This window comes from Schistocerca serialis, chromosome 10 (genome assembly GCF_023864345.2).
Source record: "Schistocerca serialis cubense isolate TAMUIC-IGC-003099 chromosome 10, iqSchSeri2.2, whole genome shotgun sequence".
NCBI classification, from domain to species: Eukaryota; Metazoa; Arthropoda; class Insecta; order Orthoptera; family Acrididae; genus Schistocerca; species Schistocerca serialis.
This window is the reverse complement of record NC_064647.1, coordinates 184,300,153-184,326,779: the sequence shown is the minus strand read 5'-3', so window position 1 is coordinate 184,326,779 and position 26,627 is coordinate 184,300,153. Positions and strand designations below refer to the sequence as shown.

Below are 26,627 nucleotides of genomic sequence, written 5' to 3'. Positions count from 1 at the left end.
TGCGTTGCCCGCAGAATAGGACAGTGTGTTCTGGGGAGCCTTCTTCCCCACATGTGCATCTGGTAGTCTGCTGCAGACTCATGCGGCTCAGGTGCATGGGATAAGGGCCGTGGCCTGTCAGAAAATGTACCATACCGCGGCTAGGATCGATATGCTTCAGTCTTAATCGTTCTTTGATGTCAGGGAAAAAGCTATAGACTCGTCGGCCCTTATCGCTGTTAGCCCACTCGCTCTGCCAGGTATCCACACGCCATGCTTTGAGTTGACGTGATGTAGCATATGGTACACCAGTGATCTGCCGAACCTGGTCTAGATTCCCCATCTTTAGCCAGTACCTTGCCGCACGGTATCTTATGGTTACGTCTATTGGGAAGATTCCCATCACGACGCAAAGTGCGTCGACTGAGGTTGTGTTGAAGGCCCCTGTTAGTCGAAGCAGAATGCTTCTTTGCCCCCGCCGTACGGCGGTTCTGTTAGTGGATAGGCTGAGTCTATGGGCCCACGTGCTGGCAGCAAAACATAGTACAGACTCGAAGAGAGCGCAATGATATGTTCGTATGGCTGACAGTGGTAGTCTGTATTGTTTCGAGTTTAGCCTTGCCAGTTTGTGCAGTATTTTTTCTGCTTTGTCCGTGGATATTCGTATGTGTTCGTGGAAGTTCAACCGTTCGTCTATGTAGACTCCAAGGTAGCGTGTTACTTTTGATCTTTTAATGTTTGTGTCCCCGATTTTGACTGCTGGGTTCCTATGCAGGATGCCCTTTAGTAGTGTGTAAGTTGTTTTATTTTCTGCTACCTTGAGCTTGTTGTCTGTGCACCATTGTGTAATTGTTTTGAGTGTATCATTGGCTCTGTCTTCTAGCTGGGCACGGTTGTTTGCTGACACTGCCACAAGCAGGTCGTCAGCGTAAGCGACAACTCCATCTGTCGCATTGTGCTCCTCAAGTAATTCTAGGAGCGGTTCTAACATTATGTCCCAGAAGATGGGGCCGCAGATCGATCCTTGTGGACAACCTTTGGTAATGCGTTTGATTACTTTCTTGTCATCCATGTGCCAAGCGACTGTTCTGTCCCTGCAGTAGTCTACAAGACTGTTGTACAGGGATTCCGGTACCTGCAGGTGTCTGAGCCTCTTGAAGAGGGCCGGCCACCATAGATTGTCAAATGCACCCGAGATGTCAATCATAATGGCTAGTGTGTACTTTGTAGGTGTGTTGTGTACAATTTGAAGTGCTTTGTTGATTGCATCGTCAATAGACTTTCCTTCCCGAAAGCCATATTGGTGTGGTGTCAGTCCCCGAAGTGTGCGATGTGTTTGTAATCTTTTGCAAAGGAGTTTTTCTTGTGTTTTAGCGAGTGTATTGATGAGGCATATGGGTCTGTATGATTTGGGTTCTGAGGGGTCTTTGTCTGGTGCTTTTTTGATGATGACCGCCCTAGAGGCTTTCCACACTGCAGGCACACGGCCTAGCCTTAATGCGTCGTTCAGCAGTGTTGTGAGGTAGGGGGTGATCTGCGGTGCTATCTGTTTTAGTACCTCAGAGTGGATACCATCTGGTCCAAGCGCTTTCTTATTTTTAAGTTCTGAGATCGCTATCGCCACCTCTTCCTGCGCAAACGGACAGGTGACGGTTGGTGTGGTGTAGGCTGTGGTAAGTTCTCGTCTCAATGCTGCTTGTTCAGGTGTGTCTGTGGTGGCGATGTCGTCAGGAAGGAGTTTGCCTAGCAGATACTCCGCTGTGCCTCTCCATCCTTTAGTCATCACCCCGTCATCCTGTCGTAGCGTTCCCAGAACCAGTGGGCTCTTGATTTTTTCGGTCACGATCTTGTAAGGTTCCCCCCATATGTTAAGTTGTGTTTGTCTTGCTACGTAGTCATTCCATTGGTCTTTTCTAGTCTTATTTAGTTCTTGTTTGTATCTGTCCTTGGCAAGCCGGTATTCATGTAGTCTTACTTGTCTTTCTCTGTCTGAGATTGCCCTTTGGTAGAGTCTGCGTTTACGTCTGGTGTCCTGCTTGAGTTGTGTTAGGTGTGCTGTCCAAGGGCTGGTCTGCTGTTTTGTTTTGCGTGATGTGGGGATGCAGGTGTTTTGTATGTGTGTAATGATTTCTGTTAACTTGTGTGCTCTGTAGTCAACACTGCCTCTGATGTTCTGCAGTGATTGTTCCTGTATCTTGTGTCTTACTGTGTCCCAGTCTGTCCTATGAAAGAGCAGTCTTCTGGGTTGTGTTGCAGTGTTGTTGTTTGCTGTCTTCTGTAGAGTTAGTGTGATAACATTATGGTCACTCGTGGTAATGTGGTCATGTACCGTCCAGTCTAGTATGTAGGTAGTCGCGGCGTTATTTGCAAGGGTGATGTCTATGTTGGATGAGGAGCCGTCATGCCCTGTGAATGTAGGATGGTGTCCTTCCTCGTTGATGACGTTCAGTCCATTTTCATGTATTACGTCATTGATTATTCGTCCTCTGTCATCTGTTCTGTTGGAGTGCCATAGAGTGGATTTTGCATTAATATCTGCACAGATTAATAATTTTTTATTGCCGGCGTATTGTGCAATTTTTCTGATAGCATTTGCATAGGGATTAATGCAATGGCTGTATTGAGCATAAATCGATGCAACGACCCATGTATCGCCCCTGTACGTAATCTCCACTGTAGCAACGTGTTCTGTGCATAATTCCGTTATTTTAACTGGGTGAATGTCTGTGTTGAGGATTATGACTGACGCCTTGCAGTCTGCCTTACCCGATATTGATATCGCGTGGGTGGGGATATTGGTGATATGGCCTTGTTTCGTATATGGCTCCTGTATGCACAGGATATCGCAGTTTAGCTCATTCAGGACCTGTGGAAGTTCCAGACTGACGTGTGTGCTTCTCATGGCGTTCAGTTGAGCAACCCTCAGATCGGATGCTTCACGTGAACGTAGCACTTACTTCCTGTTTGACTGAAATCGAAGTAGGTCCTTCCATAGGCCCTAACGTGATCTTTGTATAATTTTTCGAGATCAAATTTTTCTTCTCTGCGAGCGCAAACCTGCAGGAGTAGGTCTAGCAGACTATCTGAGTCCGTGGGGATGTTCTCTGTTTTCAGGATTATTCTGTCCGTCTGCTCCGTTGTACGAAAGCAGACTGAGTTGCCATGGGGGTGGTATAGCCTAATGACCATTCTTTGCGCTGTTTCGAAGAGCTCCCTTTTTTCTAATCTACTTAATTTTAAGTTTAAATCTATGTTGTTATAATTAAAATCGCTGGTGGTGGCAGCGGGTGTCGGCGTCTGCGCCGTCTTGGGGTGTCGTGGCTGAGTGGCAGCTACACGCTGCCCCTCTGCGATGGGTGCTTTGTTGATGCTGCTGTTGGTGTGCGCAGGGGGAGCAGCTGGTGGTGCTGGTGTTCCTCTTGCAGACACGGACTTGGGTGATGAGAGGGGGCCGGGGTCGCCTGTAGAAGGAACTTTTGTGGCACTGGGTGGAGGCGCCCGCGGTTGTCGGAAATTATCGTCACACGCAACTACTTTCCCCTCGCGTTTCGGTTGTTTAGACTCCTTGGATGTTTCTGTCACACGTGTGCTGTTGGCTCTTTCGGGTGTCGCTTCAGGTTGCCCAGGGGTGGTCTTGTTACTTTGATGATTGTGTACGCTGCACTCATTGGCGTAAGGGCAGCAGTATATGTCATCGTCGTCTTCTGTGGGTATGTCAGTGTGCCATATCTTTCGTTTGTTTTGCAGATGATGAGTGGTGTTGTCAGTGTGTTGGTCTTTCGTCAGTATGCCAGTCTTGTTGATTTGGATGTCTAGTACGTCTGTTTCTTTGGGGTTTAGGGTCTCACCTTGTACAAATCTGACAGGCTTTATGCGCCCCTCGCATTTTTTGGTGTCGTAGGTACGGGGGCGCACTGGAATAGAAGTGTAGTCTTGGTTCTTCGGCGTCGTGCTTTTGTGATGTTGCTGCGGTTGGTTATATGTGTCATGGTTGTCTTGGTTGTGTGAGGATGTAACGCTTGTTACTATTAATTCGTCTTCTAGTTCGTCAATTCTGTTCATTAGCGTCGTATGGAAAGTTATCCAATGCAGGATTTGTCTCTTGATTAGTTTGGCTGCGTCTGATGGTATCTGCCCAGTTAACGTGAGGTCGTCTATGAATTCGATGGTTGCATAGTGGCTGTCTTCCAAGTTCGTGTTGTGTGACAGTCCTGGGATGTAGCCGTCAGGGAGAAGTTTCTGCCTCCTACGCCAAGTTATGGCACGCTGATGATTGCGATTTATTGTCGAGGGTGCTTTGTATGGGTGCGTCTGTGCTTGGGTAGGTTTATGTCTCCCACCGGTTGGACTTGAGGGATTGCTAGTTTCCATAGTCTGTGCTGTCAATTAGGCGGTCTAGGAGTTGTTTGTACGTTTGACAAGCACCTCCCTTGCTTTTGTTGCACCTTCGATTCCTGTTGTGACAAGGGATGCAGTCGATGGCCTCCTTGGCTCGGCACTCGGCACGTTTATGGCCCTTCTTACCGCACCTTGAGCAGATAGCGGCTTGTTCGGTGCACCCTTTCGTTGTGTGCCCAATGTCACAGCAGTTGTAACACTGGCTAACGGCTGTGAAATCCCTGACAGTTAGTGATTGATAATCTATGTACACTTTGCCCTTTTTTGTTAGGTACCAGTATAATTTCGGTGGGACTTCAAGGACCTGATGGTTGTAACCCCTGCCCTTGGGTCCTGTTCGAAATCTTATTTTGACCTCGCTGTCAAAGTCGTCTTTCGAGAAGTCGTCGCTTAGGTTTTGGTCATAGAGGCACTCTAAGAAGTCTTTGTCAGTAATTGTGTCGGACACAAAGACTGCGATGGAGCTCCGTATGCCACGGCAAACTGGCTGACACTGACGGCGGCGGTGCACAAACGCTGCGCAGCTAGCGCCATTCGACGGCCAACACCGCGGTTCCTGGTGTGTGTGCTGTGCCGTGCGTGTGATCATTGCTTGTACAGCCCTCTCGCAGTGTCCGGAGCAAGTATGGTGGGTCTGACACACAGTTGTCAATGTGTTCTTTTTTCCATTTCCAGGAGTGTACTTTCAGAAACGACTTTCTGACAAATCTGTACTCGATGTTAACTAATTTCTCTTGTTCTGAAACGCGTTCCTTGCCATTGCCAGTCTACATTTTATATCCTCTCTACTTCGAACATCATCAGTTATCTTGCTCCCCAAATAGCAAAACTTCTTTACTACTTTAAGTGTCTCATTTTGTAACCTCCCCCTCACTTATCGACCTTAATGACAGTGAAAAATGAAACCGCGTGTACCTAATGGGAATTTTGGAAAAGCAATCGTCACCGAAGTTAACCTGTCGGTAAAGAGGGAGGAAAGGGTTACATCTAAATGAAAGGAAAAATGCAAGTGAAACCGGTGGAAATTAATTTTGAAATAGGGATAAAGTTAATAAAGAAAGTAAATGTGCGGCCGTTACGTTAACAATCAACTAGCGGTAATTAGATATTTGAGATTTGGGGGAAATTACGGTCGCCAGTCCTATGGACAATTACTATAATAACTGAAAAAGAAAGGTTATTACACATATAATTAGCACTAGAAGCGTGGCAACTGAAGGTTGACACGTGTAGTGTGAAAACTGAAAGTTTGTCAGAAGTAATAAATTTCGCTACACTTCATTTAGCAAAAGAATTAATGAAACCGGAAAATCGAAAGTTAATTTAGTGACTGAAGTTAATAGTGAGCTTTCTTTCTGAAGCACATCGAAATACAGTTAGTCTTGGACTACCTCAACAATCATTTCTAAAGCTACTTGAATCTACGCAATTTAGAAAGAAGAGATTTAACTTTGAACTTGAATTAAACGATTCTGAACAATTAACAATAGTAAAATTTAGTACGTACCAAGCTGAGCTGCAGTCACAGGTAAGCTAAAATACGGTAACAAAACTCGCACTCTTAATTTGTGCTTGTGTAATCTAACTATTGTAGCCAGCTATGAATACTTAAATTGAACTTTGAAATTAAAGCAGTGAAATGGAATTATGCTGGCGTTTGAATTTCAACGACACTCGGGTTCATTTCGGAAAAGGAAGGGACCCTGCTTGGCAATGCAGTTGGGACAATGAGCAACAAACGTTCATGCTAAGTTGCTGTAATTTTGCGAGGCAAATGGAACAATTTGAAAAGCTGAGGTCTGCCATACAGTTCTGAAACTTTACGTGCTTTTAGTCTTCCTTGTTGGTTGATTGAATGTTTGAAGCCGTCGATCGAGGAGGTGGCGACAGTCACTCATTGTCGGCCGTCGCTGTTGCAGAAGCTGGATGTTGGCGCGCCTTCTTCTCGACACGGTCACCAGGCGAAACGGGCTCTTGATGTGCGCCAGCTAATACTTCCCGTCCGCGACACCATGTCAGAAACTATCATCGCGAGTCGAGCGCAATTACATGCTGCCAAACCCCGAAAGCGCGGCAACTCGCGGGAGCGTCACACAACACACCTGCTCCACTCGCTACTCCAGCCAGACTCTCCTGCTCTGCCCGCGCTCCACGCGGCAGAGTTAACACTACCAAAGATCCTACACACTTTGATTCTTCACACAACCTATCGATGTAATCGTTCGATAGCAGTTTTCCCTAGGCAAGACCCAGCGTAAAAACACAAATAATCTTTACACAACAAACCAATTATACATCGACATAAATGCATAAATATATATATATATATATATATATATATATATATATATATATATACAAATAGTAAAACAATTACAATATATAAAGGCAAAGAAATGTCATATATTCAGGTAACAAAATAAGGAAAAAATTTACAGTACAATAGATGGAAATAGGAGGATATGCATTTCCGGCGTTAGAATTTCCTAATCTAATTCCCTCAGCATCACCCGATTTGATTCGACTACATTCCATTATCCTCGATTTGCTTTTGTTGATGTTCATCTTATATCCTCCTTTCAAGACACTGTCCATTCCGTTCAGCTGCTCTTCCAGGTCCTTTGTTGTCTCTGACAGAATTACAATGTCATCGGCAAACCTCAAAGTTTTTATTTCTTGTCCATAGATGTTAATACCTACTCCGAATTTTTCTTTTGTGTCCTTCACAGCTTGCTCAATATACAGATTGAATAACATTGGGGATAGGCTACAACCCTGTCTCACTCCCTTCCCAACCACTGCTTCCCTTTCACGCCCCTGGACTCTTATAACTGCCATCTGGTTTCTGTACAAATTGTAAATTGCCTTTCGCTCCCTGTATTTTACGCCTGTCGCCTTCAGAATTTATGTGAGTATATGGCAAAAGATTACGCGCTTATTATCAGACACGAGTACATGTATTGCATGATGTAATGTATAACTAAGGGAAGTATAGCTAGCGCATTGATAAATGTATTGACGATTTGCAGTCTTGTGTTTGTTAATGGGAATTTGTAAATACCCGAATGCTCCCTTGGGGAACCCCAGTTACTACTCCCGTTTCACTGGATGGCTTATTGTGAGTTCTTACGCACTGTGAGCTTTCTGATAGGATTTACGAATATAGTCGCACATCTGAGACGTTACTACCTAATCACAAGCCGATTGTGCGGAATGATAACGAAAGCGTTATGGAAATCTCGAATTAAGAAACAAAGCTGATGGCGCATGTCGGAGGGACTCATTACTCTGTATGAATAAATAGCCAGTTGTTATTCCCAAGAACGGTATTTCGTGAGTATCCATGCCAGTTACGTACCAGTAGATCGCTTTCTTCCAGGTATTTCATAACGTTTGATTATGTTTCATAGAGTCCCAAAATTTTCTCTCGAGTGTAGTGGAAGTGGCCTTCCGTAAAGTGAGCTGGGGGTGCAGGACCGGGTGGCCGGAAAGCCGATCCGCTGGCCCGCGTGGGAGGGGCGAGATTTCGCCGCCTGCCGGGCCTCGGGCTTCCGCTCTGCACGGTGGACGGTCGGCGCGCTCCGGGGCCCTCAGTCGCACCACGCGCTCTCCGTAAAAGTGGGCCGTTCCCACCGCGCCCTCGGGACTCAGTCTATTCCACTGGTGCGCAAGCTTCCGGTAGGGCCTAAGGCTTCGAAAGCAAGCAGGAAACCAGTTAGATAAACGTTCGCTTTGCACAGCGGATATGGTCCTGTACTAACATGGCGCGATCCCACACGCCTGTTCATACCACAGGCGAAGTCAGCAGAATCGGTGAGCTCTGTGGGGACCGTAGGGCTACCTCACTCACTAGCAACCCCTCGAGTGGGAGATCGCAAAAGGCTAACAATGTTTGCGGCATTCAACGCCCCACAAGTTGTCTACCGTGCAATCACAACATGGGCTGCTATTGGCAACAGGGGGCAGGACGGTGGAGGTATCGAATAGCGAGCACAGCATGAGGCTGCGGAGCGTAGTTGAACTGCCTAGTCGATGAGTAACTCACAGCAGTGCTGCGGTGCTAGGGGTGTTGATATAGAGCACAGCAAAGGCAACAATAAACAAACCAAAGACTATATTATACACTACTGGTCATTAAAATTGCTACACCACGAAGATGACGTGCTACAGACGCGAAGTTTAACCGACAGGAAGAAGATGCTGTGATATGCAAATGATTAGCTTTTCAGAGCATTCACACAAGGTTGGCGCCGGTGGCGACACCTACAACGTGCTGACATGAGGAAAGGTTCCAACCGATTTCTCATACACAAACAGCAGTTGACCGGCGTTGCCTGGTGAAACGTTGTTGTGATGCCTCGTGTAAGGAGGAGAAATGCGTACCATCACGTTTCCGACTTTGATAAAGGATTGTAGCCTATCGCGATTGCGGTTCATCGTATCGTGACATTGCTGCTCGCGGTGGACGAGATCCAATGACTGTTAGCCGAATATGGAATCGGTGGGTTCAGGAGGGTAATACGGAACGCCGTGCTGTATCCCAACGGCCTCGTATCACTAGCAGTCGACAGGACAGGCATCTTATCCGCATGGCTCTAACGGATCGTGCAGCCACGTCTTGATCCCTGAGTCAACAGATCGGGACGTTTGCAAGACAACAACCATCTGCACGAACAGTTCTACGACGTTTGCAGCAGCATGGACTGTCAGCTCGGAGACCATGACTGCGGTTACCCTTGACGCTGCATCGCACACAGGAGCGCCTGCGATGGTGTACTCGACGACGAACCTGGGTGCACAAATGGCAAAACGTCATTTTTTCGGATGAATCCAAGTCCTGTTTACAGTATCATGATGGTCGCCTCTGTGTTTGGCGACATCGCGGTGAACGCACATTGGAAGCGTGTATTCGTCATAGCCATACTGGCGTATCACCCGGTGTGAGGGTATCGGGTGCCATTGGTTACACGTCTCGGTCACCTCTTGTTAGCATTGACGGCACTTTGAACAGTGGACGTTACATTTCAGATGTGTTACGACCCGTGGCTCTACCCTTCATTCGATCCCTGCGATACCCTACATTTCCGCAGGATAATGCACGATCGCATGTTGCAGGTCCTGTACGGGCCTTTCTGGATACAGAAAATGTTTGACTGCTGCCCTGGCCAGCACATGCTCCAGATCTCTCACCAATTGAAAACGTCTGGTCAATGGTGGCCGAGCAACTGGCTCGTCACAATACGCCAGTCACTACTCTTGATGAACTGTGGTATCGTGTTGAAGCTGCATGGGCAGCTGTACCTGTACACGTCGTCCAAGCTCTGTTTGACTCAATGCCCAGGCGTATCAAGGCCGTTATTACAGCCAGAGGTGGTTGTTCTAGTATTGATTTCTCAGGATATATGCACCAAAACTGCGTGAAAATGTAATCACATGTCAGTTCTAGTATAATATTTGTCCAATGAATACCCGTTTATCATCTGCATTTATTCTTGGTGTAGCAATTTTAATGGCCATTAGTGTATCTACAACAACAGTTGCTGGAGTAGACGTAGCGTCACAAAGGAATCCAAGGTATTTCGCAGCTTGAGAAAGGTGTGGTAGATGAAATATTAGCGTTTCTGCTAGATGAGTCAGTGGAATATGTGGTGTTATATACGCTCAACTGTACGGACAGTGTACATGAGGAGAGCAATGATAATAAGTGGTATTGAAACTGTATCGACCCGTGTAGATCATATTTCTTGTCGGACAGGGAGCCACAAATCTCGTCTTCAGTCAAACGCAGTAAAGGGCAATCGTTGTCCAAGGTGGAGGTGCTAAACATAAATACGTGCGTGGAAGATCATCCTGAACATAGTGAAAAAGCAATTATGATCAGATTTCGAATAAGTCCGCAGCAATATCACTGTGCACTGCATACGAGAAACTACGGATATTCAAGGGAAGACGAGGCGCACTTGTTACAAAAACTGGTCTTTGCACGTTTCAAGAATACTCGATACAATTTACAGGATGTGCATGATAGTAACCTACTACGTTATGCACATCAAATTGCACGCGGCATAGATTAAAATGATTTCAAGGGAAACAATGGATCGTTGCATGACTTCAAACAGTGCTGCAGAAATGAAAAACGTAAGATAACGAAATTCCAAGCAAACCGTCAACTTAACGATGTGCAGCAAACTGCTGAATCGGCCCGAAAATTTGTAGATCAGTTAACAAACTTATCCCATCGTTCAATAACGAATTTGTTTTCAACTCTGGCCAATCGGAGCTTGAAGATGAAATACATGTGAAGGGAACCCTAGAAATTATAGGTACGAAGAGAGTTGTGCAAGATCAACTAATATAACTGCCTTAAGGCATTCATGGAAAATAATACCGTCTATTAATCTGGAAGGTAAATTGGCTGGAAAGTTATTTATAGTGCTGTCAGAAGTTGGAAGTGCTCTGCAATCTATGACTCTTTCTTGTGTGCGAGATTTTGCAAGGACAATAGGGAATATTTGCGTCACAGCAAGCAAAAGAGGGAAAATGAGCGTTAGAGAACTATAACTATGGTATGACCACTGTATCTGGCCAGCAGCTGATGAAAATAACTTACGTCTGCTTGATTTCTGGTTTGCGTATAATATTATACTCCTTTAGGGGAAACTATCCCTCCTGAAAAGTATGTGAAGTTGCAATTCGTACCACCTGATACAAGTTGACAAATTCGGTCTCTGGATGTTTTTATCCTGAGTATAAAACATACTATCGCACTCTCTGCAGCTACGCCTTAAAGGATAGCTAGTTCCCGATAAGCTCCACGACAGACTGTTTAGCATTTGGTTGCATGGCATCACAATCCATCAGTTCTCATCATCCCTTTACATCAATATGATTCTATACGCATTCTTTAAGAGTGGATATCTAGCTGAACATCCTGCACGGTTTATAACCCCAAAAGAGTTCACCTTAGATCTTGATGGTGTGAACCTTTGTGATCACTGTTGCTCATCATTTTTCATTCGGTGTTCATGTGCAAGTTAATGCTTTGTTTTGAAAATTTCATGAATGTCGACGATGCACATTTTGTGGAGTGTAATAGAAACATATAATAGGAGGTTGATCTCTACCCCTACCGGACTCCGTTTTCTGTCGCCCTCCTGATGCACATGGTGAGTCATTAGCAGTTAATATTTTTCCTGTCGTAACTGTTTACACAACACCTTCAAATGAGCCTTACTAAAGATTGAACAAGTGACCTCGTACTCAAGGGGTTCCTTGTCAGTATAAACTCTTCCGTCCTTATAAGCCGTGTATACTACATCCTACTTTTCTTTTTTTTCCAGTTCAGGAAATAAACTAAACTCTCTGTACTCTTTGGGCATACACAGCTTAGGTACATGATAGAAATATTTTTTGCCAATTTTTAAAAGCTTCTACAATCTTTTAAAAAGTTCTTGGTAGACGCATTAGCTTTTAGCATTTCCTTTGTTACAGGATCATATGCAACCGGTTTTGCGATGATTTAATCGCATCCTCTCGGGTATACATATGTGAAAAAGTATAATATGAATTAGAAGGTAAGAATTAGCTTTTTAACAGAAGGACAGAGGAACGAATACGACTAATTTAACACTGGTTCGTAAAAATACACTGTATCCCAACGTTCGTATTGTATTCGAATTGCCAAAACCACCTAAATTGGATGATTACAAGATGATAAGTCCAGAGGGTAGCAGGCACAGGCGGCGCACATGAGCACTAGGAGTCACAGGTACTGACCTAAAGAAGGAGCTGAAATAAGGCCTTGGAGAAAAACTGTACGGAATGAATCCGTGTTTGATTGGAAAAATATAAAGACTCACCACTGATGAAAAATCAACAGACGACCGTAAAAGCCACATTGTGGAGACGTGACTATGCCTGAAATTGGAAACCCAGGCCACCTAACAGCAACATTAGGTTGGGGTTGTTTGGGGAAAGAGACCAAACAGCCAGGTCATCGGTCTCATCGCATTAGGGAAGAAAGTCGAACGTCCCCTTTCAAAGGAACCATCCCGGCATTTGCCTGGGGCGATTTAGGGAAATCACGGAAAATCTAAATCAGGATGGCCGGACGCGGGATTGAACCGTCGTCCTCCCGAATGCGAGTCCAGTGTGCTAACCACAGATCCACCTCGCTCGGTAACAACAATGTTATTGAAACTGTCGGTGCGCATTGTCCTAGAGAGAAGCGACCAAGAAGGAGTATCGAAACAAGCCGATAGACGATGTAAAGATGGAAACAGGAGAAAAACGATGACATACCAGCCGACGTTTCGGAACTGTTCCAAAATAAATTAAGGAGGAGAAAGGCAGTGATTAATACACTGGAGAGCCAACGAAACTGATACACCTCCCTAATATCGTGCAGGGCCCCCGTGAGCACGAAGAAGTGCCGCAACACGGCGTGGCATGGACTCGACTAATGTCTGAAGTGCTGCAGATAACTGACTCCATGAATCCTGCAGGGCTGTCCGTAAATCGGTAAGAGACGGTGGAGTTCTCTTCTGAATATCACGTTGCAAGGTATCCCAGATACGCTCAGTAATGTTCATTTCTGGGGAGTTTGGTGGCCAGCAGAAGTGTTTAAATTCAGAAGAGTGTTCTTGGAGCCACTCTGTAGCAATTCTGGACGTGTGGGGCTGTCACATTGTTGTGCTGAAATTGCCCAAGTCCGTCGGGATGCAAATGAACATGAATGGATGCAGGTGATGCTTAAGTACGCGACACCTGTCAGAATCGTGTCTAGACGTATCAGGGGTCACATATCACACCAACTGCACACGCCCCACACCATTATACAGCCTCCACCAGCTTGAACAGTCGCCCGCTAACATGCAGGGGACGTGGATTCATGAGGTTGTCTCCATACCCGCACACGTCCATCCGCTCGATACATTTGAAACGAGACTCGTCCGACCAGGTAACGTGTTTCCAGTCATCAACAGTCCAATGTCTGTGTTTCCGTGTCCAGGCGAGGCGTGAAGTTTGTGTCATGCAGTCGTCAAGGATTCACGAGTGGGCCGTCGACTCCGAAAGCCCATATCGATGATGTTTCGTTGAATGGTTCGCACGCTTGTTTATGGACCAGGATTGAAATCTGCAGCGATTTGAGGAAGGGTTGGACTTCTGTCAAGAATGGTTTTCTTCAGTTTCCGCTCGTCCCCTTTTTGCAGGATGTCTTTCCGGCCGCACCGATGTCGGAGATTTGATGTTTTACCCGATTCCTGATATTCACGGTACACTCGTGAAACGATCTTACGTGAAAATCCCCACTTCGTCACTACCTCGGAGATGCTGTGTCGCATCACTCGTGCACCGGTTATAGTACTACGTTCTGTTTCACTTAAATCTTGATAACCTACCATTGTGGCAGCAGTAAACATTCTAACAAATGTGCCGGAGTCTTGTCTTATATGGGCGTTGCTGACGGCAGCGCCGTATTATGCCCGTATTATGCCTCCGTAGCGCAGCGGTAGCGTTACCGCTTATCACGCAAGGGGGCCCGGGTTCGATTCCCGGTAGGGACTGGTTGTGTGTCCTTCTTCATCATTGACACGCAAGTCGCCGAAGTGGCGTCAACCAGAAAGACTTGTGATACGGCGACCGAAGCGCGAAGGGGATATCCCGGCGAATAAATGCCAGACGATCATTTCATTTTTCATATCTCTGTATTTGAATACGCATACCTATTACTTCAGTTGATTGATGAAAGGAGGAAGTACAAACATGTTCCGGGAAAACCAGGAATACAGAAGTACAAGTCGCTGAGGAATGAAATAAATAGGAAGTGCAGGGAAGCTAAGACGAAATGGCTGCAGGAAAAATGTGAAATCGAAAAAGATATGATTGTCGGAAGGACACACTCAGCATACAGGAAAGTCAAAACAACCTTTGGTGACATTAAAAGCAACGGTGGTAACATTAAGAGTGCAACGGGAATTCCACTGTTAAATACAGAGGAGAGAACAGATAGGTGGAAAGAATACATTGAAAGCCTCTATGAGGGTAAAGATTTGTCTGATGTGATAGAAGAAGAAACAGGAGTCGATTTAGAAGACATAGGGGATCCAGTACGAGAATCGGAATTTAAAAGAGCTTTGGAGGACTTACGGTCAAATAAGGCACAAGGGATAGATAACATTCCATCAGAATTTCTAAAATCATTGGGGAAAGTGGCAACAAAACGACTATTCACGTTGGTGTGTAGAATATATGAGTCTGGCGATATACCATCTGACTTTCGGAAAAGCATCATCCACACAATTCCGAAGACGGCAAGAGCTGACAAGCTTAACAGCTCACGCATCGAAGCTGCTTACAAGAATAATATACAGAAGAATGGAAAAGAAAATTGAGAATGCGCTAGGTGACGATCAGTTTGGCTTTAGGAAAAGTAAAGGGACGAGAGAGGCTATTCTGACGTTACGGTTAATAATGGAAGCAAGGCTAAAGAAAATCAAGACACTTTCATAGGATTTGTCGACCTGGAAAAATCGTTCGACAATATAAAATGGTGCAAGCTGTTCGAGATTCTGAAAAAAGTAGGGGTCTGCTATAGGGAGAGACGGGTCATATGTACAACAACCAAGAGGGAATAATAAGAGTGGACGATCAAGAACGAAGTGCTCGTATTAAGAAGGGTGTAAGACAAGGCTGTAGCCTTTCGCCCCTACTCTTCAACCTGTACATCGAGGAAGCAATGACGGAAATAAGAGAAAGGTTCAGGAGTGGAATTAAAATACAAGGTGAAAGGATATCAATGATACGATTCGCTGATGACATTGCTATCCTGAGTGAAAGTGAAGAAGAATTAAATGATCTGCTGAACGGAATGAACAGTCTAATGAGTACACAGTATGGTTTGAGAGTAAATCGGAGAAATACGAAGGTAATGAGAAGTAGTAGAAATGAGAACAGCGAGAAACTTAACATCAGGACTGATGGACACGAAGTCAATGAGGTTAAGGAATTTTGCTACCTTGGCAGTAAAATAACCAATGACGGCCGGAGTAAGGAGGACATCAAAAGCAGACTCGCTATGGCAAAAAAGGCATTTCTGGCCAAGAGAAGTTTACTAATATCAAATACCGGCCTTAATTTGAGGAAGAAATTTCTGAGGATGTACGTCTGGAGCACAGCATTGTATGGTAGTGAAACATGGACTGTGGGAAAACGGGAACAGAAGAGAATCGAAGCATTTGAGATGTGGTGCTATAGACGAATGTTGAAAGTTAGGTGGACTGATAAGGTAAGGAATGAGGAAGTACTACGCAGAATCGGAAAGGAATATGTGGAAAACAGTGATAAGGAGAATGGACAGGATGATAGGACATCTGCTAAGACATGAGGGAATGACTTCCATGGTACTAGAGGGAGCTGTAGAGGGCAAAAACTGTAGAGGAAGACAGAGATTGGAATACGTCAAGCAAATAATTGAGGACGTAGGTTGCAAGTGCTACTCTGAGATGAAGAGGTTAGCACAGGAAAGGAATTCGTGGCGGGCCGCATCAAACCAGTCAGTAGACTGATGACCAAAAAAAAAAAAAAAAAAATTTGGGAAAAAACACTAAATCAGGATGGTAACATTCCGCCTGAAACCCATGTTTCTTTGGAACTTGAGTGTATAGCAAATATTTCTAAACTGACTGTGCAGGTTGCAGAGTGTACATAATCATAGGGCTGTAGCGTTGACTGCAATCTGTTGTAGAACTGTGGAAGGTATTTTATACTCAGGAATTATGGCTTTTTGGAGAACAAAAATCTCCTTTTTAAAAATGGATTCCACTAATAGGTCACTCTGGTCCCCCATGACACCACATTGCGGCAGACAACGACGCTCAGGTTGATGACGTGCTCTACCGTTTGGTGGCAAAAATACGAGTCTGTCAAGTATCAGACCAGATTTTCAGCTGGAGTCAGAACTTCCTTGTAGACAGTACTCAAGACATCGTGTTAACGGAACAAAATAGACAGATGTAACTGTAATTTCGAGAGTACCCCAAGGAAGTGTCGTAGGACCGTTATTGCTTACAGTGTATGTAATTGCTGCAGTAGCAAGCGTCGCAAGGACTTTAAGATTCTTCGCAGATGTTGCGGTTGTCTATAACAAAAAAGCAACGCCAGAAGACAGAATCGATTTGCAGAATGACCTGCAGAGGTTTGATGGATGATGCTGGCTGCGGCTGTTGACCCTGTAAGGAAAGAAGCTTAACATATTGCGCATACATAGGAAAATATATCCATTACCGTATAGTTGACGACAAACCGCTGGAAATACTATCTGCAGTAAAATATCTAGGAGTAACTGTGCTGAGCGACCGTAAGTGCAATGACCACATAAAAGAAATGGTGGGAATAACAGATGCCCGACACAGATTCATAGGAACAATGTTAAGAAAATGTAACTCAAACACGAAAGAAGTGGCTTATACGACCCTTGTCCCGCCGAACCTTTGAGTACTGTTCGTGTATCTGGGATTCTTACCGGGATCAGAGGATGCTGTTGTTTATCGAGTAGTAAAATCATCAGAAGATCAAAAAAATTGGAAAACGATTTAGGAAAGATATCTGTATGGAGAAAAAATTGGCAATTGGCCTTAAATAACGAAAAGCATGGGGTCGTCCACATGAGTGCTGAAAGGAATCCGTTAAACTTCGGTCGCACGATAAATCAGTCAAATCTAAAAGCGGTAAATTCAGCTAAATATCTAGGATTTATAATTACGAACTTACATTGGAAGGACCACGTAGAAAATGTTGTGGGGGAGACTAACCATAGACTGCGTTTTATTGACAGGACACTTAGAAAGTGTTACGGATCTACTAAGGAGACAGCCTACACTAGTCTTGTCCGTCCTCTTTTAGAATACTACTGTGCGTATGGGACCCTTACCAGACTGACGGTTTATGTCGAGGAATTTCAAAGAAGGACAGTACGTTTTGTATTATCGCGAAATAGGGGGAGAGTGGCGCTGATATCGTACAGGATTGCAGTGGACATCATTAAAACAAAGGCGTATTTCATTGCAGCGGAAACTTCTCACGAAATTGTAATCACCAAATTTGTCCTTCAAATGCGAAAATGTTTTGTGCACGCCGTCCTAATTTGGGAGAAACGATCATCTTAATGAAATAAGGGAAATGAGAGCTCGCACGGAAAGATACAGATGTTCGTTTCCTCCGCGCGCTGTACGAGATTGGAATAATAGAGAATTATTGTGCAGCTGGTTCGATGAACCCTCTGCCAGGCGCTTGAATGTGATTTGCAGAGTATCCATGTAGATACAGATGTGCCAGATGGGACTGATAGAGTAGATAGAGAAGATTCAGCGAAGAGTGGCGAGTTTCGTCACGGTATCGTTTAGTCTGCGCGCGAGCGTTACAAACAGGTTCAACAAACTCCACTATTAGACGTTGCCTGAGAGGCTTTGTGCATCAAGGAGAGGTCTGCTATTGAAATTTCAAGACAAAGTTTCCGGGAAAACTCGGACAGGCTGTTACTACAGTTGTGGCTTGGTGACATGATACGGGTTCTTGGGAACATGACGTCCACGAATGGCTGCAAATGATCTCTAGGTGGTTGAATATAACCATTTTCAGTCAGTGATTGGTTTAGTGCAACCAGAGGACCCAGTCCATTCCATTCCCACACCATTATGGAACCAGCTTCGACAGTGGCTTGTTGACAACATGTGGTACGTGCAAACCGGTGACAAGTGAAGTAATAACACGTACAGAGAACTTGCAAGATACAACTAATTTATTACTGATCAACAGTTTAACCCAAAGGGTTTCTAGAAGTGTCTGTTATTCACCGTCAGAAAAATACATTACACAAAACCTTTCTGACTGAATTATTTGCAAGCAAGAACTTCTTATAACTTCTACACTAACTGTAAGCACTTAAACAATAAAACGTAAAATCAGTTTCATTTAATAAAGGGCACTTTACTAATAAAAATGAAATAAGTTTCTTTTAAATAGGTCACTCGGGCAAGCACAATAGAACAATTCACATAATTTCCAATTTCCGCTACCCATCAAGTATTTCTCTTTAACATGTAAATAAGTTCAACTCCCGCTGCACGTAAGGTATAGTTCAGAACACTAGTGTCCTTCCTTTATGGTTTTGAAGATAAATATATCAGCAGTATAGCAAACGAAACAGACGCCTTGGCATCCCAATGCAGAGGAAACTTAACTTGATGCAAGATCCCCACTCACTGCAACCCGAAGAACTCAGTGGCAGCCGTACCGGTTGCCATTTTTCCCGCCGCCTAAAGAACCTCCCGTTCAAAAATTCAAATGGCTCTGACCACTATGGGACTCAACATCTATGGTCATCAGTCCCCTAGAACTTAGAACTACTTAAACCTAACTACCCTAAGGACATCACACAACACCCAGTCATCACGAGGCAGAGAAAATCCCTGACCCCGCCATGAATCGAACCCGGGAATCCGGGCGCGGGAAGCGAGAACCTCCCGTTCCCTCTGGTACTGGTCGGCCAAGGCGTCGTACTCCGGACATCGATTTACACATGGACTAGGTGCCCGCTGCAGTGTTGCAACAGAAAAGCACAAACACACAGCCAGAGCCAAAAGAAACAATGTTAAGAGCCCCAGAATATAGTAAGATAAAATTCTGCAAAGATAGATCACATCAAGACAACGGCAAATTAAAAATGGTTAAAAGCATTAACTGTAGAATTCAAATTTCAAAATATGTAAAATTGCCCCAGCACAAACAGACTAGTTTTGAAAGGGCAACGATAATACAAAGCATAATATTATTACACCAGTACGTCGCAGTTCTAATACAATATTCACACTCATGAGGAAAGGTAGAAGCTAGTTATAACACGGGTAGGCCTGAGTGCAAAACTATAAAGCTTGAATGTCTACTTCTTCAGAAGACAGCTGCGTGGTACATAGTTCAACTCCACTAGCCAAAATGAATAACACATTGCTCAGCGTCCTGTGTGGAAGACCATGGCCCAGTCACGCCTTAAGAACCTGCAATAACAGGCCCGCTTCCGCAATCCGAGCCACATAGACCGGTCAAATCCAGCCAACTCCACGCAAACACAAGTTTCGCCCTCTGAGCAGCGACACGTACCGGCCGTTCCGAAGCCAAAACCCAGTCTGCCCGCCAGCCCACCAGCACCACCGCCGGGTAACGAGGCAAGGATAAGCAACGCCAGGGGGAAACAATCGATCCGGGTGAAGCGAACGGAGAAAGTGACTGGCGCCGGTGCCCCCCCCCCCCCCCCCGCCCCCAACGTATCAACTTGGGTCCATAGCTTCGTGGGTTCTGCACCATTTTCGAACCCTCCCATCAGTTCTTACCAATTGAAATCTGGACTCATCTGACCAGACCACGGTTATCCTGTGGCCTACGTTCCAATCCATGGCTTCGTGGGTTCTGCACCATTTTCGAACCCTCCCATCAGTTCTTACCAATTGAAATCTGGACTCATCTGACCAGACCACGGTTATCCTGTGGCCTACGTTCCAATCCATGGCTTCGTGGGTTCTGCACCATTTTCGAACCCTCCCATCAGTTCTTACCAATTGAAATCTGGACTCATCTGACCAGACCACGGTTATCCTGTGGCCTACGTTCCAATCCATGGCTTCGTGGGTTCTGCACCATTTTCGAACCCTCCCATCAGTTCTTACCAATTGAAATCTGGACTCATCTGACCAGACCACGGTTATCCTGTGGCCTATGTTCCAATCCATGGCTTCGTGGGTTCTGCACCATTTTCGAACCCTCCCATCAGTTCTTACCAATTGAAATCTGGACTCATCTGACCAGACCACGGTTATCCTGTGGCCTACGTTCCAATCCATGGCTTCGTGGGTTCTGCACCATTTTCGAACCCTCCCATCAGTTCTTACCAATTGAAATCTGGACTCATCTGACCAGACCACGGTTATCCTGTGGCCTACGTTCCAATCCATGGCTTCGTGGGTTCTGCACCATTTTCGAACCCTCCCATCAGTTCTTACCAATTGAAATCTGGACTCATCTGACCAGACCACGGTTATCCTGTGGCCTACGTTCCAATCCATGGCTTCGTGGGTTCTGCACCATTTTCGAATACCAATTGAAATCTGGACTCATCTGACCAGGCCACAGTTATCCTGTGGCCTACGTTCCAATCCATGGCTTTGTGAGTTCTGCACCATTTTCGAACCCTCCCATCAGTTCTTACCAATTGAAATCTGGACTCATCTGACCAGACCACGGTTATCCTGTGGCCTACGTTCCAATCCATGGCTTCGTGGGTTCTGCACCATTTTCGAAACCTCCCATCAGTTCTTACCAATTGAAATCTGGACTCATCTGACCAGACCACGGTTATCCTGTGGCCTACGTTCCAATCCATGGCTTCGTGGGTTCTGCACCATTTTCGAACCCTCCCATCAGTTCTTACCAATTGAAATCTGGACTCATCTGACCAGACCACGGTTATCCTGTGGCCTACGTTCCAATCCATGGCTTCGTGGGTTCTGCACCATTTTCGAACCCTCCCATCAGTTCTTACCAATTGAAATCTGGACTCATCTGACCAGACCACGGTTATCCTGTGGCCTACGTTCCAATCCATGGCTTCGTGGGTTCTGCACCATTTTCGAACCCTCCCATCAGTTCTTACCAATTGAAATCTGGACTCATCTGACCAGACCACGGTTATCCTGTGGCCTATGTTCCAATCCATGGCTTCGTGGGTTCTGCACCATTTTCGAACCCTCCCATCAGTTCTTACCAATTGAAATCTGGACTCATCTGACCATACCACGGTTATCCTGTCGCCTACGTTCCAATCCATATGGTCGGGAGCCCACGAAGCCGCTGCAGGCGGTGCCGTGCTGTCAGAAAAGGCACTCAAGTCGGTCGTCTGCTGCCATAGCCTATTAACGCCAAATTTCGCCGCCCTGTCCTAACGGACACGTTCGTCGAACGTCCCAAGTTGATTTCTGCGGTTATTTCATGCAGTGTTGCTTGCCTGTTAGCACTGATGACTCTGCGCAAACGCCGCTACTCTCTGTCGTCAAGTGAAGGCCAATACTCACTGCGCTGTCGGTAATCAGAGGTAAGGCCTGAAATTTGGTATTCCAGTGCGCACTCTTGACACTCTGGGTCTCGGAATATTGAACTCCCTAGCTCCAACTACCATTACACGTTCGCAGTCTGTTATTTCCCGTCGTGCGGCCACAATGACGTTGGTAACCATTTCACATGACTCACTTGAGTACAAATGACAGCTGCGTCAATTCACTGCAGTTTTATACTGTGTGTACGCGATACTAATCTGCATACGCGCATGTCACTATCCCCATTCCTTTTATCAGCTCAGTGTACAACTGGCTTCAAATCTGACAGCTGTTACCGGTAAATGCAAGGCCATTTCAACCAATTTACGAACGAACATGGGGTGCGGAAACGCATCCAATATACATTTGGATTCAGTTACCTCGAGAAAAGACCAACGCTTACAGCGGCACATACGCTATGTGATCAACAATATCCGGACACCTGGCTGAAAATGACTTCCTAGTTCGTGTTGCCCTCCATCTGTAATGCTGGAATTAAATATGGTGGTGGCCCACTCTTAGTCTCGATGACAGCTTCCACCCTCTCAGGCGTACATTCAGTCAGGTGCTGTAAGGTTTCTTGGGGAATGGCATCCCATTCTTCATGGAGTGCTGCACTGAGGAGAGATATCGATGTCTGACGGTGAGGCCTGGCACGAATTCGGCGTTCCAAAACATCCCTAAGGTTTTCTGTAGGATTCAGGTCAGGACTCTGTGCAGGCCAGTCCATTACAGGGATGTTATTGTCGTATAAACACTCCGCCACAAGCCGTGCATTATAAACAGGTGGTCGATAGTGTTGAAAGATTCTATCGTCATCCCCGAATTGCTCTTCAAAAGACTGCGTTTTCTTAGCAGAACACTTAGAAGATGCGACAACTCTACTAAACAGACTGCCTACACTACATTTTTCCGTTTTCTTTTGGATTACTGATGTCTGGTTCGGCCTCGTTGCCACACAGGATCGGCGGAGAAAATTTAAAAAAAGTTCAAAGAAGGGCAGTTGATTTTGTATTATGATGAACTAGGGAGAGATTGTGTGACATGTGTTACTTGATCAGAAGTCGCAACTACCGAGACAAAGGTTTTTTTCGTTGTGGCGAGATCTTATCACGAAATTTCAGTCACGAACTCTGTCCTTAGATTGCGAAAATACATTTTTGACTGCCATCTATAAAGGGAGAAATGACCATCGTTATTAAATGAGAGGAATCGCATTTCCTATGTGCTGTTCGCGAGTTGAACGATCGAGAAATAACCTAAAACTTGTTCTGTGAACCCTCCGCGAATTGCAGAAAAGTCTTGCGGATGTAGATGCAGAATAGCAATAAAAAGTTCTACTAAAAGGATACTTTAGTATTTTCGTGCCTGCGGGATGCGTAGACTGAAACTTCATACTCATATAAGCTAACGGTGAGGTGATAAAAGTCATTCGATACCTCCTAATATCGTGTCGGTCTCCTTTTCCCGGCGTAGTGCAGCATCTCGACGCGGCATGGATTCAACAAGTTATCGCATGTGTTGCACCTCCTTGTCGCCTATCAACGTCTCTGGCGCCTTGTGTAGCTTTGGCCGCATCCGCAGTGGTTCTGTCCTCGAGTTTAAAAGGACGGAGCAAGTGCTGGAGCGTCAGTCACCTCGACTCGCTCTGAAGATGGCTGGACAGTATTCAGCCGAAATATTAGAAGAAGAAGCTGAATTTATGCGGCTGCAAGCCCAAAATTTTATGGAACAGTTCTTATGCTGCAACAAACATGAAGCGGAACATCAGGTCATTGGAAGTCCACTGCAGAAATACTGAGCCATGCCGCCTCTATAGCTGTCCATAATTGTGGAAGTGTTGACGGTGCAGGATTTTGTGCATGAATCGATCTCCCTATTATGTTCTATAAACGTTATCATGTCGGGTAATCTGGGTGGCCAAATCGTTCACTTTAATTACCCAGAATGTTCTTCGAAGCAATCGCGAGCAATTGCGGCCTGCTGACGCAGTGCATTATCATCCATAAAAATTGCGTTCTTATTGGGGGGCATGATGTCCATGAATGGCAGCAAATAGTCTCAAACCAGCCGAACTGAACCATTTTCATTCATCACTTGAACCAGAGCATGCCACGTTAACACAGCCCACACCATTATGGAACCACCACCAGCTTGCACAGTCCCTTGTTGGCAACTTGGGTCCATGGCTTCTCGGGGTCTGCGTCACACTGGAACCCTATCATCAGCTCTTACCAACTGAAATCGGGGGTTATCTAACCACGGCATGATTTCCTAGTCGTCCAACCGAGATCGTCACGAGCCCAGGAGTGGCGCTGCAAGCGGAGTCGTGATGTTAGCAAAGGCACTCACATGGGTCGTCTGTTGCCAGACCATTAACGCCAAAATTCGCCGCACTATCTTAACGGATACTTCATCGTACGTCCCACATTGATTTCTGTGTGTATTTTATGCAGTGTTGCTTATCTGCTACCACCGGAAACTGTACGAAACGCGACTGAATAACACGTTCTCGGTTCTCAAGCCGCGTCAATTCGAATAAAATCCTCGAGCTTTCGATGACCATCTCCGCCGTCGTCGTCAGGAGTTCACTGACTGCTGGGGCTGCTACGGTTTCTCGCTTATATAGGCATGATGATATCATCAGTAGCCAATCAGATAGACCCAATGTGCTGTGCGCGCTTAAGTCGACCCGGTCGGCCAGCGGAGCTATTGCCCGTGGCAGCACCGGTGACGTCAGGTGGCACCAGGGTCAGGCGCCACGTTTGAAACATGTTGTTTTGTAGGGCGGGCAACCACAGCCAAACTTAGACATTTTTTAAAAGTGATTTTTATTAAATCTGCGACAGGTTTCGCACCACTTATCGGTGCATTCTCAGGCAATATACGCACGCTATTTGTAACATAGTAACGTTGAACATTGACCTGTAGCCACTCCCCACCATTCACGTCCAATATATATTGCCTGAGGGTGCACCGATAAGTGATGCGAAACCTGTCGCAGATTTAATAATCATTCATACAGCCAAGGCGGAATTTTCTTTGAAAAAACATTTGAAGCCGCCGCTCCCGCGTCGCGCATCTGTCTTTGCTTTCTTTCGATGTCCAACGCCCGCCCCCATGCCTTGTGGACAGTGTATCCGTGGTCTCTGTTGAAATTGTTGTTTAAACAAATCTCGGCCGCTTCCTTCATAACAGAGTCCCAATATGTAGATGCATGAACCAACGCTTTTGTATTTTCGAGCTGCTCTCGGTGATTAAGTGAAGGCCATCGGTCACTACATTGTCCGTGGTGAGAGGTAACTCCTGAGAGTTGGTATTTTCGGCACACTCTTGACACCGTGAATCTGGGAATATTGAACTAAAAAAAAAAATGGTTCAAATGGTTCTGAGCACTATGGAACTTAACATCTACGGTCATCAGTCCCCTAGAACTTAGATCTACTTAAACCTAACTAACCTAAGGACATCACACACATCCATGCCCGAGGCAGAATTCGAACCTGCGACCGTACCAGTCCCGCGGTTCCGGATTGAGCGACTAGAACCGCTAGACCACCGCGGCCGGCATATTGAATTCCCTAATGATTTCTAAAATGGAATGTTCCTTGCGTCTAGCTCCAACTGCCATTCCACGTGCAAAGTCTGTTATTTCCTGTCTTGCCGCCATAATCACCCCAGAAACATTTCCACATGAATCACCTGAGTACAAATGACAGCTCCACCAAAGCATTGCCCTTTTATACGATATGTACGCCATACTACCGTCATCTGTTTGTGTGTATATCGCTATCTCGTGACTGTTGTCACGTCAGTGTATATTTATTATTTTCAGCGTAGAAACAGGACATTTCTCTATATGAAGAATTATCACAACGCGACATGCCCAGAGAAAGTGCACGTCCGTATTTAAATTCACTGAGCCTTTTTTTTTTGTGAAGATTACGGATGTTTCCAGAATGAGATTTTCACTCTGCAGCGGAGTGTGCGCTGATATGAAACTTCCTGGCAGATTAAAACTGTGTGCCCGACCGAGACTCGCACTCGGGATCTTTGCCTTTCGCGGGCAAGTGCTCTACGATCTGAGCTACCGAAGCACGACTCACGCCCGGTACTCACAGCTTTACTTCTGCCAGTACCTCGTCTCCTACCTTCCAAGTTTGGCCTCGGTAGCTCAGTTGGTAGAGCATTTGCCCGCGAAAGGCAAAGGTCGGTCGGGCACACAGTTTTAATCTGCCAGGAAGTTTCATATCAGCGCACACTCCGCTGCAGAGTAAAAATCTCATTCTGGAAACATCCCCCAGGCTGTGGCTAAGCCACGTCTCCGCAATATCCTTTCTTTCAGGAGTGCTGGTTCTGCAAGCTTCGCAGGAGAGCTTCTGTAAAGTTTGGAAGGTAGGAGACGAAGTACTGGCCGAAGTAAAGCTGTGAGTACCGGGCGTGAGTCGTGCTTCGGTAGCTCAGATGGTAGAGCACTTGCCCGCGAAAGGCAAAGGTCCCGAGTTCGAGTCTCGGTCGGGCACGCAGTTTTAATCTGCCAGGAAGTTTTAAGATTACAGATGCTTAGCGTTTAGGTTACCAGCTCCCTCACGCATATAAAAGGAAACGAATGTGGATGAAACGGCTAAAATAGTTGTCACACAGTGAGGAGGAAACCTATAAAACGACACACCTACTCATTCTCACCCTACAGTCGCTCTGTCCCACACGCCTTAATACAACAGAGGAAGGTGAAAGCTGCTGTTCATGGGGTTAAAATAGAAGTAAAACCACCGACGAGGTAAAAGAAAAGTACAGGGAAATATGACTTGCGGACAAATTACAAAATACGTGGGAAAGCCAGTCATCCTGTTAACATATTAAGAACGACTCCCTACAATTTTTGTAAATAAGTTGGACACATCACAGTGTCTTAAAACACTGACCACATTCGTTTCAATGTCACATAAAATAGAGGGCAAATCTGAGACAAATGTACCACTGCCCTCTGGTCCGAAAACAAAATACAGTCTACTAAAATGTGGCTGTTATCTATATGCCACCAATACCACACATTGGAGGATCATCTCACTGTAGCAAGAAGCCATGCATCATAAGACTGTGGCTTAT

At 45.5% G+C, this 26,627-nt stretch overlaps 1 protein-coding gene across 1 annotated transcript in view; it reads left to right on the top strand.

Moving 5' to 3' along the window:
• Nucleotides 1–3,331: 3,331 nt before the first annotated feature.
• LOC126424658 (mediator of RNA polymerase II transcription subunit 15-like) overlaps nt 3,332–26,627 on the top strand; it is a 65,646-nt gene continuing 42,350 nt past the window's right edge. The window contains exon 1 of the mRNA XM_050087389.1: nt 3,332–3,482. Coding sequence (XP_049943346.1) covers nt 3,332–3,482 — 151 coding nt within the window. The remainder of the gene's footprint in view (nt 3,483–26,627) is intronic.